Below are 15,990 nucleotides of genomic sequence, written 5' to 3' on the forward strand. Positions count from 1 at the left end.
CTACACTGCGGAAAGTAGTACTTTGGGGCAAGATGGATGTGTTCTTGCTAGGAAATCCCGGGAATACCGATTTTGATGGTCTGATTTCCGAGTTTATCGGTTCTCCCTATATCTGTTTACAACATGTTTTGTCGGTAGGTGAAGCTGCTGGCCTTCGAAATCTCATAGATGGTTTAAATGGATACTAGCATTTCTTTGGCTCATACGATGTAAGCTCCAGCAAATTGAACTTGCCTCCACCCAGGGTGCGACTTGTCACAAGGACAGAAATACCAGAAAACACTTGATTGTTTCAATTTGATCACCCGTCCGTGCCGGGAAAGGTAATTCACCACTTATGGAAGTGAATTCTTACTATTACTAGTAATTGTATCATAAGATTTCAATTCTGAGGCATATATAGGAACGATCACCGCGTCCACGGGTGAGGCTTCAAAGCTTACGTATAGCAGTACCCGGGTGGAAGAGCTGAAAGCTTGAAGTTTGGATGTGTGCTGCTCATTACCGTGTCTTCGTACGCAGGTGCTAGTAATATAATGCGGGTAGAGGCGGCGGCTGAGCGCGTTGAATTAAGCACTGGCATGGGAGGCGGTTTGAATCCGAAGATTTCCCGTTCTTATCTCTTGTGGCCCGAAACCGGACTCCAGGGCTTCTGTTTGTTTGCTTACTGGCTACGTGCATCAGTGGTAGATCCTCGTCTGAACAATCAATTCTATGGGGGGGGTTCAGCAGTAGTTCTGGAAAGGAACAATCCAAACATTTAGTCCGCATTTTTCATTTAAAGCCTCTCAGTGATGCGGCGTGATCCTAGGGAGACAGTTTCATCCCTATGTAATATCTTTGGATCCATGGGGTAGCCAAGGCAACAGGCGCCAAGTAGAAGCCTGAGGTTTAGCTATCAGGGGTACGGTTGGCGACGAGACCCCTTGGAAAATCTGCCTTGCAGATCATGTGGGGCTTCACTGTTTCTGGAAGAATAAAGAGCTTGCTGGCTTGGTCGGGTATGAACCGTCCAAGTAAACTCAGCTGTTTAGCAGATCCCGGCTAAGAAGATTGAACCCGGGTTGAGTTTCTAGAACATGACTAGGACAGGGTAGCCAATCATGAAAATGACTCAATATTAGGCATGACACGAATATCTTTCTTTAACCCAGGTTACTGTGGCGCATTCTGGGTGCCCGTTTCCGAAAACCTTGGATAGTCTGGGGTACTGGAGCCCCTGCTACTTTGTAGCTCCGCTAGTCAATTGCCCGCTTATGGCGAACCAGATGTTCCCACGTTTCCAAAATTCATAATTCAATACACGTAGCCTCGTTCACAATTTCGGATAGCGAACAAGAGTTCGATCGCGGTTATCAAGCCTGGCCAAAATCCGCTCCAACTTGTCCAGTGACATTCTTACGCCCTGGTGTTATAGAAAATATTACAGTTTCTTTTATAGTTCTCCGAATCCGAGCCAGGAGGCATGCATGCTTTTACGTGGTACCGATCGTTTATTTCTCCTGCTTGGGGGGGGGGGCTGCACCTTAATGTCGAACAGTCATTTTGCCAAGACTGCATCAGAGCTAAGAAATACCAATCCCCCATGAAAAAGCACAAAAATCTCCTGATTAGATCAAATACTCCGAAATGGGGTGATATAATTAGCTAGCTGCAGGAGCTGCAGGGGTTGCATCCACATATGATGCAAGGTTCATCCCGAAGGGTTTGGCTGGAAACAGCGAATGGATCTGAAGCTTTTGGACTGCCACACATAAGGAGACTGCACACCCTTGGATATTGTGTGGTGCATTTTATCATCTTGAAGCTACTGATAGACATCCTCGAATGAAATCTAATTCTTCTTTGTGCAGGCTCGATATTAGAACAATTACTAATGATTTGATAATAAGTATTAATGTATTAAATATCAGAACAGGATATTGATATAATAAGAATGAATAAATAACGAAAATATCTAAAATTATTCGCGGACTATTACGCATCAAAACAAGGCAACCATACAGTACACCGCGTATCTCAGGGATGCAATGCATGCCTAGCCACGTGTCCCCAACCGAGTGGATTGCTTCTACAATATAGTAGTCTGCCGACAGCGATACTAATCTAGGATGGTCACAGCGATAAAGCAAAGTAATTTGAGAGGGTGGAAAGAAAGTGGTGTGGATGGTGGATTGCATGTTCCCATGTGATAGTGCCCTCAAGGCTCATTCGACTGCGGTAGGGGGTTTTGGATCTCCGCGGAGCTTTTCGACCAGGATTGTCTGGAACAGCCTAATATGGAGAGAGGCAATCACCGCTAGAAATGGAATCTTGATTGCTTATCTTGCACAGAACGAACTGCTTTGGTTGTTTTTTTCCCCGTTACGCCTGGGTATTATGACGTAAACAGATCTTGGCCCACCTGAGTACTCCGCTCAAGTTGCTCCTGTCGGCTAGATCACCTCATACGGCAAGGTACAGTAGACGCCCGGAAAGGCCAGCACTTCCCCGCGAGATCGCTTTGCGTTCCCCTACCAATCATCGAGCTTATCGGGTCATCTCGATGTCAGCTGCGGCTCTAAAGCTATCAAGAATTCCGTTTACTCCGTCCCGCACGTTATTATTGGCTGGACATCTCAGAATTACGAAGGCAACGATGGCTTCATTTACATTGCCTGACTCCAACGTGCGAGTCAACAGCATATCTGGCCTTTCTCAAGATGATTTGCTTTCGTTCCCTGCATTCAACAATTGGATTTCGACGTTGCGAAAGAGTCTCAACCAACAGAAACGCCCGACCCATGAATTCCATGCGGATCCATTTCAGCTCCGGAGCATAGACATCCAGTCCATTGACCGCTTCAGTGGCGGACGGCTGGGTTTTGTGAAGCTGAAAGCCGATGTCTCAAACAGCCAGGGTGAGAAGTTGCCCGGTAGTATCTTCTTACGCGGCGGGAGTGTTGGAATCCTGGTATGTCGATGCCCCTGACCGTTTGCCTTGCAGGTTAGCTGACACAATGTAACCTCAGATCATCATACAACCCGATGACATTCCTGTCTCAGAGGAAAGGGGCAAAAAGGCAATTATGACCATCCAACCGCGGATTCCGGCAGGAACCTTGTCTTTTGCGGAGATCCCAGCTGGCATGCTTGATGACAGTGGCACGTTTGCTGGTGCGGCTGCGAAGGAGATCGAGGAGGAAACGGGCTTATTGGTTAAGAGTGACGAGCTAACAGACATGACATTGCTAGCTTCAGAGTTAGCTGGAGAGCCTCGTGCAGCCCATGAGTCAAAAGAAGAGCCGCATGGTGGGGAAGTTCTGCAGAAAGCTGTCTATTCCTCGGCTGGTGGGAGTGATGAGTTTATCCCTTTACTCCTGTGTCAGAAGCGTATGCCGCGGAAGGAGATAGAGCAGCTCCAGGGAAAGCTGACGGGGCTGAGGGACCACGGGGAGAAGATCACATTGAAGGTCATTCCTTTGGAGAATCTATGGAAGGATGGGCTGAGAGATGGAAAGTCTTTGGCAGCCTGGGCACTTTACCAAGGGCTACGCCAAGAAGGAAAGATCTAAGAGGTTTCACATGTGAATCCGAAGCTCGAGCCGGGGATTTTTCACGCAGTTGCGTTGACAATATGGCAACGCCATGGAGCATACTTGAAGCCCGAGGTCGATCTATAGGGATCATTTTGATTCTCCAGAAGTCTATCTGAAGGATTAGTTGTAAAGGTCTATCATAGTCTAAGTGCCTTGGCCAGTTCTATTCCTTCCGCGACAGTACCCACTCGGGCATCGATGGCATAGCCCTCCTGCTCCAACTTCTTCATCTCATCAAAGAGCGTAGCCAAAGGAACAGAGAAACACTCAATGAACTCACTCTCCTCCAACTCGGGTTTCGGGTCTTGGTTTTCAGGCAGACTCATGTCCACACTCACATGAACCATTTGAAGGTTCGTGTTGCAAAATCCCGCATCTTGATGATTTCGAATTAGCCGCCAGAAGAGTCAAGACAGAAAGAAACAACGGAGAGAATCCGCAAAACATACCGTTGTACATGATCGGGCTCGTTTTTTCTGCGACACCGACGTAGCCCGTTTCCTCTTTCAGCTCTCGGACAGCACATACCTCCGGCGTCTCTCCCGCATCAATCAGCCCCGCCGGCACCTCGATGACCACCTTATCAACAGGGGGTCTGTATTGCTTCTGTAAGAGCAGTTCTGGCCCGGAAGCCTTCTGGAGAATCGTGACGATCCCCACACCATCGATACCACAGCCGGCGGGCCTAGTCTAGATCGCACAGATAATATTAGCATAAATACGAATGAATACGGCCTTCTGCAGCTCCCCATATTGACCGGTGCCTAATCGGTCCACCTAAGCCGCAAAGAAGATCCCAATTGGGCCTGGAACCCGCAATTCCAGCGAGGCAACCATTGATCGTCCATGGCAAGGCGTTTCACCCCGGGGATCTGTCAAAGAGACCCGATCGTTCCAAATACCGGTGAAGCGCTCAGGGGACCCCAGGGCAACCGGTTAGGCTCGCTGATGAAGGCCTCATGGCACGGCCACATGGTGCCACGTGCAGATGGATCCTTGAGCCCCGCTTGGCGGATACGAGAGGCTATGGGTATGACCGCCCTTTTGAAGGGTGATGCATCATCCTTCAAAGGGGCGGCCCGACAGGGCACGAGGGGAGGGCACTTCTTACAGTCCTTTCCGCAGACTCCCAGGATCGCTCCACTCCATTAGGATCCTGATAAGTAATTTGCACGGTCTTGATCCAGCGAGCCTCATTCGGGTCCTGGTGGGGTGGTCAGCTATTGGTCTCATTGAAGCGAGGCGGAACAGAATTTCCGCCTTTAGAACCTGGTTCGATTGCTTAGATGCGCAAGTCTTCTGTTCCCGGTTCCTTTGATAGGACGGATGGTTCAAAAGTGGGCTGGGCGGCTTACCAGAGGAGCCGTGCTGGTGATCTTGGAAGGACTAAGGTTTGCTGTTGGCATGATGGCTAGCGCACACTAAGACCTTCAAGAGATGGTTTCCTGAGAGAAATCTAGGTATGGCTTGTTGGACTTGGGAAAAAAAAATTCGAGATTTAAATGCGGACGACCGTAGTTTGAGTTTAAATCAGACTCAACGCAATGTTTGCAAGGAGGAGATTCACCGAGTTCCTGCGGTGTGATTCTTGCCCCACTTATGTACATCAGCCTGAAGAACCCTGGCCTGGACCTTCAGCGGGCTTGGGCTTCGTTTGACATGGATTTGGAAGCTTGAAGTCTTCTATCTCAATTTCGAGTCCGAATTAAGCAATCTCATGCTGAAACTACAAGCTCAGGAAATTCCGTCGGAGAGTTCAGGCCCACGTCCATAGAGTTCATACCCGTCCATGCCTCCAGCCATGAGACAAATACGCATTATAGCAGCTATGATGATATCCCCTAAGAAATCTCACTTCTAGTTAACTACCAGATGAATTGTGTCGCATGACGTCATCTAAGATTAAGGGATCGCGTATAATGAAACTGTATCTCATTGCTTGAAACCTCTTATCAGTAGGTCAAAAGATACTGTATAAGCTATTAGCAGCCAACAGTCAATCCGTTATGACGCAAGTCCTTACCATTCCAAAGAATGGAACGGAAACGGACTCAGGAGCAGGATAAACGGGTTGCGAGCGTCAACTGCCAGATGGATGAAAAACATAAAACCCAAGAAAAGCTCCAAAACGGCCGTACGCTTGCTATCGTCAAATAGTGCAGTTTTCAAAACGCGCTGCGGTAATCACAGACTGGACTGAACCTCCTTGGCGGGCAACTTTTCAATGTAGTCCATGCAGCTTTCAAACTCCGACCAGTTCGTCATTACTATGTGCGCACCAAGCTCGGTGAGCTTGTCGCCCATCTCCTTCTGGAGTTCTGGGGTATCATAGGCTCCGACATAAGCGATGACAAAAAGCCCAGCACGAATAGCCGACAACGCTCCAGACTTGCTGTCTTCTACAGCGACAGTCTCGCTGGCCTTCTTGCCGACTTTCTCGAGCGCATGCAGATAGATGGCAGGGTCAGGCTTGGAAGTCGGCGGATCAAGCGAACTGGCTGCACTGAAAACCATGTTCTCATCGAAGTACTTGTCCTGGCCGACCTTCTTGATCGAAGCAATCACCCGGCGCAGGGCAGATGAGGAGACCACGGCAAGGTGGTACTTCTTGGCAGCAAAGATCTTCTCCAGCTCCTCGTTCGCGCCGACGCAGGGCTTGGCTTTGGCTTCCAGATTGGCAATGACCTTGTCCTCTTCCTTCTTCACATATCCGTTGAATTCGTCCTTTTCCAGGGTGAAGTTGTACTTCTTCTGCAAGGAGCCCATCATGCCTCGGAAATTCTGGCCGACAAAATCCTTGATCAGCTGGCTCCCTGTGTAGCGATCGGCGATGCCGCGACTTTCAAGGATTTCATTGGCTAGTTCCGCGCAAGCCTCGAAGGCCAGCTCCTCGGATAGGACAAGGGTGTTGTCACAATCGAAAAAGATCTCCGTGATCTACAGTGTAGCGGTTAGCGGCGTTGAGTCTGGGAGTTGAATTCCATCAGCTTGCAGCATACCTGAGGCATGTTGACGAAAGAAGTGTTCTTTTAGAGATTTTTAGTTCCTGGATAGTGAACCTTGGAGATGAAGGTGGGGCAGGTACAAAAGAGGTACACGGGCAGAAGCAGAATAGGCGGAGAAGCTGGATGGTACGAAGAAGGTAGATGGGAAGTTATGGAGAAGATGAAGGTGGGACAACTTGGATTCACAGGGAAGTCAGGGTTCGGCGATTACTAGGGGCAACAACCCCCCACGGAAAGCATGACGCTGCTCTCAGGGCCGGGCTTTCGCGGGGGGAAATTGAGGTCATCCATGACATGCGCCAAGTACTGGTACATAATCGAACCCGCTAGACAAGTGTGACAAGAAGTACAGGTACCCTCCCTCGACCCGCGAATCAGAAACTCCCATCCACAGGCGCGCCTCCCCCGCACTAGCCGCTTTGAGCTATAGGCGCCGTTATATTTCATAGAAAATCGCAGAAAGTCGGAATCTCCTCGGTTGTTCACGGTCACTCACCGGGCTCCTATTACCGTTCACTCCCAGCAGGGTTACTGCGCTGCTCCCAAGGGTCTGAAACACGTTTCCTGCAATTCTTGCTATCTGAGGAATTTCCGCGTGACTTCTCAAAGGATTTATTAGGGACCGTGCGATTGGATCAGATGCGACTGGTTATGGATATTGAAATGGTCTGAACTCAGGTTAGCTACCTGCATGTTCGGTCGCATTGAGAAATCTGGCGCTGCTAATTCCAGTTCTCTCCGGACCGAACATTGTCTGTATCTGGGAAATGGGAAATAGAAGTCTATGAATATAATCGACTGAGGGCCTTGTTGCTGAGAATTGCTTCCAGATCACCTTTATCACCAGCCTGAGAGGATTATAGTCAATAGGAAAGCACTTTCCAGTGCAACCCGGAGGGCAGGTCCAGCTTGAAAGGACTGGGCCTTATATTAGTAGGCAGATTTCAGGCGGCTTATACCTACGGTGGCACTGCTGAGAAAGATAGTCTACTAGTACTGTGTATTTGACTATCATCCGATACATTTTAATACAGTGTCAATGGCCGTAGACCAACCTGGTTCCCAAGCCGTACTGCCCTCCATTTGACGTACGGTACCTTCTTTTATTGGTTTATCCCCACCCCGTCAAGGGCTGAGCCATGATTGGCCAAAATCCTATATCATGCCGCATATTCTCATCAATTTTCTCAGGTCATTAACTCCAAGGCTCGAGTGGCCTTGTCAACGCTTTTCCTTGTACCGAAGTATAGACAGCCCCGGTTCATCAGCTCCCGAGTATATACCGACATATTTCCGCTCTTTCTCGGTACGAAAACCCCTACTCCGCACTGCTACTCTGCGGGACAGAGCGGGGAGTCGGTAGATTTCACAGTCCTATAATGGAACCTGCAAGCTCTTTCCTGACTCTGGAGTCTTTGCATTTCCCATCTGCTGAGCAGTCCATCTCTCAGACCCTGTCTGCCTTGCGCCGGTCAGCCTTATCCGTCGCTAACCGGCTCCAATCCATTGAGGCCGACGCTGCCTTCGCTCAAGAGGTGGCAGAGTACTATGACCTTCCACTAGTAGCCAATGAGCGCTGTGGAAGCTGGTATATTCCTCCCACCACCAAGGTGGGCAGCGCATATTTCAAGAGCACGGACGGTCATACAGGCCAGTGGGATTTTAGTTTTCGGCGACTGAACCTCCAGCTACTCCCGTTGGCCAAAAAATATGGTGGGTGAGTTGTACATCTTTTATTTCCAAGTATTATGCTCATACTGGACTTTTTATATGGCCCCTCATCTGGTTGCCTCATCTCTTTGACCCCTCCATGAGGCTTCTCGTGTGATTGGACGCGTGAATCGTTTCCGGGACCTATAGCCAAGCCTCAGGGTTTTTGCGTATATCGGAATAATTTTAGGCTGACCCTTGTAACCCCATACAGATGCGTAATCGTTGATTCGACCCGGCGGGGCAAATGTATGTAAGATCCACGGACTGGGCCGTGACATGCTGGGCGCCGTTCCGCGCTCAACCCCCCCCCAGTCATGCAGCATATTGCACGAACTGCAGTTAACAATAGCATAGTGATGCCGGATGCCTTATCCAAGACTATACCGATATGGTGCGCCGTACTCAACCGAGCCCTGTTTCCCTCGGAAACCGACTATCACGAGGTCCACCTTCCCCCAAACTACCTGGGGCGATCGGAGGAAGCCCAGATCGAGGCTCGTATCGACGGATTCGTCACATCGCTGAAGGTATGACGACTCCCCGCATCTGTGTATCAGGCCGCATTGCGCCAACCCAGGCGTGAACGCTGCAGCGCCAGGCGTTGACATGTCATAACAGGCGTTGAAACTTGATCTCGGTCAGCTCAGAGAGCAGATCGGGTGCCCTATACGGGTGGCCTGGGCGAATCGAGATTATTACCACCCTCGGATCTCGAGAAAGGCAGTGGATACTGCCTGTTCGTACTGTGCTCAGCCTCGAGGCGCGTGCATGGTGCTGAGATGTCAGAGGGTGGGTACATCCAGGGTGCTGGCGATGACAGTGAGGCTTGGGCTCATGGGCTTACGCCTCCAGTGTTCTGGGCGAATCAGGCTCTTCTTAAGCAGACCTCTGAGGAAGGTCTGCCGAGACTTATCGAGGAGTTAGTGGCTCAGTATCAGCGAGAGACTTCTGTTCAATCAGCGTCTTTGATCTCTCCTACCAAGAATCTATACATCAGTATCACGGGAGAGACGGAGAGCAATCGATATGATTTGGTCATTGATTGCCATGGAGACCCTGTTGCTTCAGAAGGTAGTGACAAACGGCTGAACCTGGGATTGGCATCAGGTAAACTGGGCAGTCGAGATCTGCGGAAGGCTTTGGATAAAGTGCGGGACTTTGTTAGTACGCGACTTGGGGCAACTGATCCTTCACAGTCGTTATTGGTGACCTGTGAAACGGGCAAAGATCTTTCTGCGGGAACGTTGCTCGCGATTATCTGCTTATTCTACGATGAGCAGGGTACGTATCGGAATTTCTTCAATTGAGGCGCTAGATAAACAATATTGGGAACCACGCAGAACTGATAATTGTCACAGGAGAATTTGACGTCTCTCAGAGCAATCGCTCAATTGGCAAGCAATACATCCGACAGCGCCTCGCATGGATCGTCTCCTCCAAGCATGACGTAAACCCATCTCGCTCGACACTGCAGTCGGTAAATGCCTTTTTGATGTGAAAGATGACATTGGGAGAATACTCTTTCCATGCCCTCCCCTCGAAAGTGTATCGAGAACAAATTGGTACCCAACTTATTCATTGACAACATACTCGACAATAGCTCCGGCATCGCCTTGGTCGAGCGAGTCCAAAAGCTCTACATCATATTCGCTGAGATTGAAGTCGAAAATGTTGGCGTTGCTGGCAATGCGCTCTGGGTTGTCGCTCTTGGGTAGCGGGATCCATCCCTTTTGGAGGGAATAGCGTAGCAAGACCTGCTGTGTGGTTTTGTTATATCTCTTTGCCACCTCTACCAACGTCTCATCATTTGCCTTATAGTTTCGAACAATGGGCGAATAAGCCTCCACGACGATATTGTGCCTCTTGCAGTATGCGGTAATAGTGCGCTGTTGGCACCATGGATGAAGCTAAAGCAACGGCACAGTTAGCTACCCACCCACAAAAATCAATTAGGATAGTAAATACAAACAAATGGGACAGAAGGAAAGTAAAAAGTCGGGATTTGGGAATAAGACTCAACTTACCTCCAGTTGATTCACATGCGGCGGCCAAACCTTGGCGTATGACTTCATTTCCTCAATGTGACCCACGCCGAAGTTACTCACGCCAATACTCTTTGCGCGACCCTCCTCATGAAGCCTCTCCAGCACCTGCCAGAGGTGTTTGCGACCAGCTGGGCCCGACTTGGGGCTATGAATCAGGAACAGATCGACATAGCCGCCAGGGCCCCCAATCTTCTCCACACTGGCTAGCACCTTATCGTAGGTAGATTCGATCGAGCCTGCGGGAGTCAAGATCTTAGTTGTAACGAACACTTGATCTCTCGGTATACCAGAGGCACGCAATGCCTCGCCGACCTCAGCTTCATTTGCGTAGAATTGGGCCGAGTCGATATGTCGGTACCCCACCTCAAGCGCTTTGAGAGTCGACTGAACGCACTGATCGGGAGAGGAACGGTAGACGCCGAAGCCTAAGCGCGGGATACGGACATTGGAGTTTGGCAGGGAACGAGGTCGTGAATTGTGAAAGACATGGTTTATTTGCAGGATGGAGGGAGCAGAAGCAGTTCAAGTTATTCTTGAGGCGCCAAAAAAACATCGGCCCCGCCCTACGGAACCGGATCGAATGATATCATCTCCGCGATTGCTCATTGGCATAACTGAAGGAGCCATGGAGACAACCCTGGAAGAGACTTGGAGTTTGAGTCATATTTCTGGCATTCTTTTGAATAACTAACCAGCGGTCCATCTGTTTCCAAGATGACTAATTTCTCGTGAGCCCTTACGATGTGGAGATCGACCTGACAAGCCCCCTTAAGAGGCCTAGACTATTGGGACCAAAAAAAAAAAAGGGAAAAGCCCCTAGCAGTGGAAGAAATCCGATACCACACCAGAAATAGCAACATGCTCCTCCAAAAGACATGCGACAACTGTGATTGGCCTAATCCAGAAAGCATGGGGGGTAGTCCGATCGCCAGGGATGAGGCATCCATGGTTGCATATCCCGATTGGCGTGGCCTTGGATTGGCTTTGCTTATACCCCTGATACAGCCAGTCACTTTGTTCTCTTCATGAATTGGTCCCATATTCTTCTTGCAAGAACCACAGCTTAACCACAAAAAAAAAAGGTCCGTTGCTAGGGTGACTTGCGGAGCTGCGGGAGAACCACCCCGCCCCTATCAAACCATTCTCATTCAGCTCAACTCTTCTTCTTCCTGCACCAGGAACGCCTGAGCCTAGCCCGAATCGTCAGTCGATCCTACGCCTGCAACTAAAACGCGCCTCGCCCACCTGTTTACCCTAAACCTTGATCGCTCTTTTGCCAACCGGCCCTGGATGTCTCCGCCTTGATTAACAATGTTGACGGTCGAGAAGCAGTGGATCAATGTGCAACAGAAGACCTTTACGAAATGGCATGCTCTGAGGACCCGTCATATCATCGCGAACGTCAGCTAATACCCCCATCATAGGTTAAATAACAAACTGAAGGCTCGGAATCTGGCCATCGAGGACTTGGTCGCTGACCTCTCTGACGGAGTATGTTCGCCCCTCTTGATATATTCCCCCGCCGGAGCCCACACACCATCACACTTCCTTGAGCTTCACCGCTAATTCATGTGCCTGGTCAGGTTATTCTCATTCATCTCCTCGAGATCCTCGGCGGGGAGTCTCTCGGTCGATATGCGTCGAAGCCCAAGCTGCGTGTGCAGCGATTCGAGAATGTCAACAAAAGTCTGGACTTCATCCGCGGTCGACGAATCCAAATGACAAACATCGGAGCAGAGGATATCGTCGACGGAAACCAGAAGATCATCCTTGGATTAATCTGGACTCTGATTTTGCGGTTCACAATCAGCGACATCAACGAGGAGGGCATGACAGCAAAGGAGGGTCTACTACTATGGTGTCAACGGAAGACGGCATGCTACGACGAGGTTGAAGTGCGCGATTTCTCATCCAGCTGGAACGACGGACTGGCCTTCTGCGCCTTGCTCGATATCCACCGACCGGACTTGATCGATTTCGAATCTTTGGACAAGAATGATCATCGGGGAAACATGAAGCTCGCATTCGATATTGCCGCCAATGAGGTCGGTATTCCCGACCTTCTTGATGTGGACGACGTGTGCGACGTGCCGAAGCCCGATGAGCGCTCCCTGATGACCTATATTGCGTACTGGTTCCATGCCTTTTCGCAGCTGGAGCGAGTGGAGAATGCTGGACGCCGAGTGGAGAAGTTTGTCAACAACATGCACGGTGCTTGGGATATGCAAACCGGTTACGAGCGACGAATGAGGGAGCTACTTCGATTAATTCGCGCGCAGCGCGAGGAATGGCAAAACTCGTCTTTCGAAGGGACATACAAAGACGTGAAGGAGCAGGCCCACCAGTTTTCCCTTTACAAGCGTAATGAGAAACGGCAATGGGTGGCTGAGAAATCGGACTTGGCAGCCCTTCTGGGTAATATTAAGACCAAGTTAGGGACATATCGTCTGCGGCCCTATGAGCCTCCACGTGAACTCAGCCTAGAAACTTGCGATGAAGAGTGGGAGGGCCTGACTCATGATGAGCACCAGCGGAGTCAGTTGATTAACGAGACGATTCGGGATATCAAGAATTCGTTGCGCCGATCTTTTGCGGATAAGGCAAACGACTTTGCTTTAACTCTTAAAACGCTTTCTTTGGCAATTTCCGGGCTTGATGGGGATGTGGAAGATCAGCTGGACCATGTCAAGAAATTGAACAATAATCTGCCGCCTCTCGATGCGTTCCTTGATACTATCGCCGAGCTAGACGAGCAGTGTGCCGAAGCGAACATCGAAGAGAATGACTTTACAACATTTACACTGGACGAACTGTCATATGAGCTGAGTCTGGTGAAGTCCAGTATTTCCAAAAAATTGGCATTCCTGGAAAACCAAATGGTTGCTCGCAATATGACCAATTTGACACCCATTCAGCTCGAAGAATTCGAGTCGGTGTTCCGACACTTTGACCGGGATTCATCAAATACGCTACAGGAACTTGAGTTCTCTGCGGCTCTTGCCAGTCTGGGTCTTGTGTATGATGAAGATGAGATGCATGAAGTTTATCTTGAGACTTGTGGTGCAAAACGACTGGCACAGAATGCCGGTGTCAGCTTTGAACAGTTCATTAGATTTATGGTTAGCGTTACGGAAGATCAGAACACCGCCGAACAGGTGTTTCAAAGTTTCAAGGAGGTTGCCGATGGCAAGGTAAGTGCCCTGCACTTTGGATTGTCTTCTGAATGATTGCTAATGAAACACAGCCTTACGTTACAGAAATGGATCTTCGACACTCGCTTATCCCAGATGAGGTCATCGAGCACTTGGTCAAGACAATGCCACAGCATGAGGGTCCCGATATGCTTGAAGACCGCGACCTGCCAAAGTTTGACTATATCAGCTTTATGAACAAGATGATTGAGGATAAGAAGAACGGTCGAGGGTGAAAGGACAAGATGGTCCATGGTTATTTGCACAGCGTCGTGATACATGGAGGGTCTTCTTTGAAAAGGGTGTTGCTCCGATTTTGTTTTCCACGGTGGTGTTCTCGCAGACTTACTATTAAGTCTTGTTCCCGTATTCATTGTGCATTCTGGGGTTCGGCGACTGCTTTGCAGCTATCTCAACCTATTTGTATTCTTGTGTTGTTGCTCTAGTGAGCACTGGATACCATTAATGTCATTCAAGGATAGCGTAAAGGCTCTTTCGCAAGCTTTGACTTGTAATTCACGCTCAATCTCGATGCTCCGCAAGGCTCTACGCCTGCAAAGCTCTGCGTTGCTAGATTTCCGGTATCTTGTTGATCTCTCGTTCACGATCGCAGGTCACATGACATCTCCCCCAGTTGCAGTTCCCACCTCAGCGTGAGGCACCCAGCTCACGTCCACTTCGATTCTGCTAATTTGTCACATTCTCGCTTTGTGCAACCATTGGCTCGAATTTCTCTGCCAGGAATCTTCTCACAGCCACTGCGATCCGATCTGCCGAAAAATTGCGCCTGAAGATGGATCGAAGCTTGGATGAGATCATTGGTGAAGGCCCTGTAAGACAGAAATGACTTCCATCTTGACGTTTCCAAGCTCTAACTCTCTTGGTCATTATTCAGGGCCGTACCAATCGCTCCTCTGGTGGACGGCGCAACCAAGGTCGTGGCCGTCGTGAACGCGATGGCGTTAGAAAGGTACTGTTGCTTCATCCCGTAGCTTTTGTCCAATTGCTCGATGCGCTGACCGTTTTCTTCGCTCAAACACAGGTCCGCCCTCCTCCTCCTGCATCGAATTTTCTTGCGCCATGATGCGTTTCTGTGGCGCCTTTGTAGCCTATGCTCTGGATATGCGGAGACTGGCAACGGAGCCGCGGCGGAGACTTGGAAAACTAGAAGCTATTCGTGACTTACACCCTGCTCTATGCTAACATCTCGATCTCTCGATGGAACAGTCCTATGCGCACGACAACGTTGATTTGAACCTGTAAGGACACTCTGCGACTACAATTGACCTGGTGCCCTGCTAACGTTCTGCCAGCGACTGGGTACACGACAAGTTCGACGACACCCGCGATGGTGAGTATTCCTGCACGAAGAGCCCCGGGCCCCAGCTAACAACTTCCTAGGACGCCCATCCCATGGCTCCAACCGATACCATCGCTCCGCTTCCGCCGAACGGTACGCCTCCGCAATCCTCTCCATGTGCATTGAAACTAATAGGAATAGCGGTGGCCCTGCCTTGACCAAGGTACGCGTGTCAAACTTACACTACGACATCACCGAGAGTGACCTTAAAGTAAGTCAACTGCTAGGTTGCTACAGTTAATTTGTCTCTAACCGGTTATCTATAGGGACTCTTCGGCGAGATTGGTCCCGTTAGCAACTTGGAAATCCTTTACGACCGGGCCGGGCGCTCTGAGGGCGTGGCCTTGGTCACCTACACGTACCTCCGCGACGCAAAGAGATCCGTTGAGGAGTTCCACAAGGCGAACGCCAAGGGCCAGCCCATCTACCTCTCCCTTGTTCGTGACGCTCCTGAGCGCTCCAGCCGTACCTCACTCTTTGATCGTATTGAGCGGCCCCGCGATGCTCGCAGCTTGAGCCCCGGGGGTGACGATGGAGAACGCCGCAATGCACGAGGCCGCGGCCGTCGCAGCGATACCACCAGGCCTGCTCCTGATCACATTGATCGCTACGTCCCAGGCAATCGCTCCCCCGCCGCAACGGTGGTGCCCGCCGCGGAGGGCGTTCCGGTGGCCGCGATAACCGTCCACGAAACACAGAGAATGCTGGCCGCCGCAGCAATGCACGCCCCGGAAGACACAAGAAGAGCTGGATCAGGAGATGGAAGACTACTGGGGTGGAAATGCTGGCGGTGACGCTGAGAAGCAACCAGAGCCGGCTGCACCCGTTGCTGCTGCTGACGCTGTCCCCGCTGTCCCCGCTACGGTTGACGATGATATCGACATGATTGAGTGAAGAATTGCTTGTGGGGTCTTTTTTTTTTCGTCTTTTCTCCTTTTGCCTTCTTTTCGATCTGGTTTTGTTCTCCTCGGTTACACGAACGTCTAGCAGTGTGACTTTGAGCCTGGCATCATATCATGGAATCCTGCGGGTGCTTGAGGGACTTGTATTCTACCTTATCATGAAACAACTTGAACGCATAAATTGCTGCCCGGACTT

The 15,990-nt window shown here is 50.1% G+C and overlaps 7 protein-coding genes across 7 annotated transcripts; 4 read left to right on the forward strand and 3 right to left on the reverse strand.

Moving 5' to 3' along the window:
• Window positions 1-2,638: 2,638 nt before the first annotated feature.
• On the forward strand, window positions 2,639-3,554 carry N7468_003540 (putative NUDIX family hydrolase; the record flags this gene model as incomplete). Its single annotated transcript, XM_058472837.1, has 2 exons — window positions 2,639-2,953; window positions 3,012-3,554. 2 exons carry the CDS (start codon window positions 2,639-2,641, stop codon window positions 3,552-3,554), a joined length of 858 nt encoding a protein of 285 aa, XP_058331840.1.
• Window positions 3,555-3,715: 161 nt separating this feature from the next.
• N7468_003541 (MutT/nudix family protein) lies at window positions 3,716-4,984 on the reverse strand (the record flags this gene model as incomplete). Its single annotated transcript, XM_058472838.1, has 4 exons — window positions 3,716-3,954; window positions 4,028-4,268; window positions 4,690-4,782; window positions 4,934-4,984. 4 exons carry the CDS (start codon window positions 4,982-4,984, stop codon window positions 3,716-3,718), a joined length of 624 nt encoding a protein of 207 aa, XP_058331841.1.
• A 778-nt stretch (window positions 4,985-5,762) lies between these two features.
• On the reverse strand, window positions 5,763-6,586 carry N7468_003542 (HAD family hydrolase; the record flags this gene model as incomplete). The annotated part of the gene is made up of 2 exons (XM_058472839.1): window positions 5,763-6,515; window positions 6,578-6,586. 2 exons carry the CDS (start codon window positions 6,584-6,586, stop codon window positions 5,763-5,765), a joined length of 762 nt encoding a protein of 253 aa, XP_058331842.1.
• Window positions 6,587-7,962: 1,376 nt separating this feature from the next.
• On the forward strand, window positions 7,963-9,794 carry N7468_003543 (initiator tRNA phosphoribosyl transferase family protein; the record flags this gene model as incomplete). Its single annotated transcript, XM_058472840.1, has 5 exons — window positions 7,963-8,300; window positions 8,508-8,542; window positions 8,651-8,823; window positions 8,944-9,577; window positions 9,655-9,794. The coding sequence occupies 5 exons, from the start codon at window positions 7,963-7,965 to the stop codon at window positions 9,792-9,794; spliced, it is 1,320 nt and encodes a 439-aa protein (XP_058331843.1).
• A 73-nt stretch (window positions 9,795-9,867) lies between these two features.
• On the reverse strand, window positions 9,868-10,829 carry N7468_003544 (aldo/keto reductase family protein; the record flags this gene model as incomplete). Its single annotated transcript, XM_058472841.1, has 3 exons — window positions 9,868-10,203; window positions 10,321-10,725; window positions 10,782-10,829. The coding sequence occupies 3 exons, from the start codon at window positions 10,827-10,829 to the stop codon at window positions 9,868-9,870; spliced, it is 789 nt and encodes a 262-aa protein (XP_058331844.1).
• Window positions 10,830-11,652: 823 nt separating this feature from the next.
• N7468_003545 (alpha-actinin, sarcomeric (f-actin cross linking protein)) lies at window positions 11,653-13,768 on the forward strand (the record flags this gene model as incomplete). Its single annotated transcript, XM_058472842.1, has 4 exons — window positions 11,653-11,742; window positions 11,785-11,832; window positions 11,925-13,532; window positions 13,586-13,768. The coding sequence occupies 4 exons, from the start codon at window positions 11,653-11,655 to the stop codon at window positions 13,766-13,768; spliced, it is 1,929 nt and encodes a 642-aa protein (XP_058331845.1).
• A 982-nt stretch (window positions 13,769-14,750) lies between these two features.
• N7468_003546 (putative RNA binding protein) lies at window positions 14,751-15,786 on the forward strand (the record flags this gene model as incomplete). The annotated part of the gene is made up of 6 exons (XM_058472843.1): window positions 14,751-14,791; window positions 14,846-14,883; window positions 14,934-14,985; window positions 15,034-15,103; window positions 15,159-15,560; window positions 15,610-15,786. 6 exons carry the CDS (start codon window positions 14,751-14,753, stop codon window positions 15,784-15,786), a joined length of 780 nt encoding a protein of 259 aa, XP_058331846.1.
• Between the last annotated feature and the right edge of the window lie 204 nt (window positions 15,787-15,990).

Source organism: Penicillium chermesinum, assembly GCF_028974085.1.
Source record: "Penicillium chermesinum strain IBT 19713 chromosome Unknown utg000003l:1.0-5111272.0:1.0-5115320.0, whole genome shotgun sequence".
In the NCBI taxonomy this organism is placed as follows: Eukaryota; Fungi; Ascomycota; class Eurotiomycetes; order Eurotiales; family Aspergillaceae; genus Penicillium; species Penicillium chermesinum.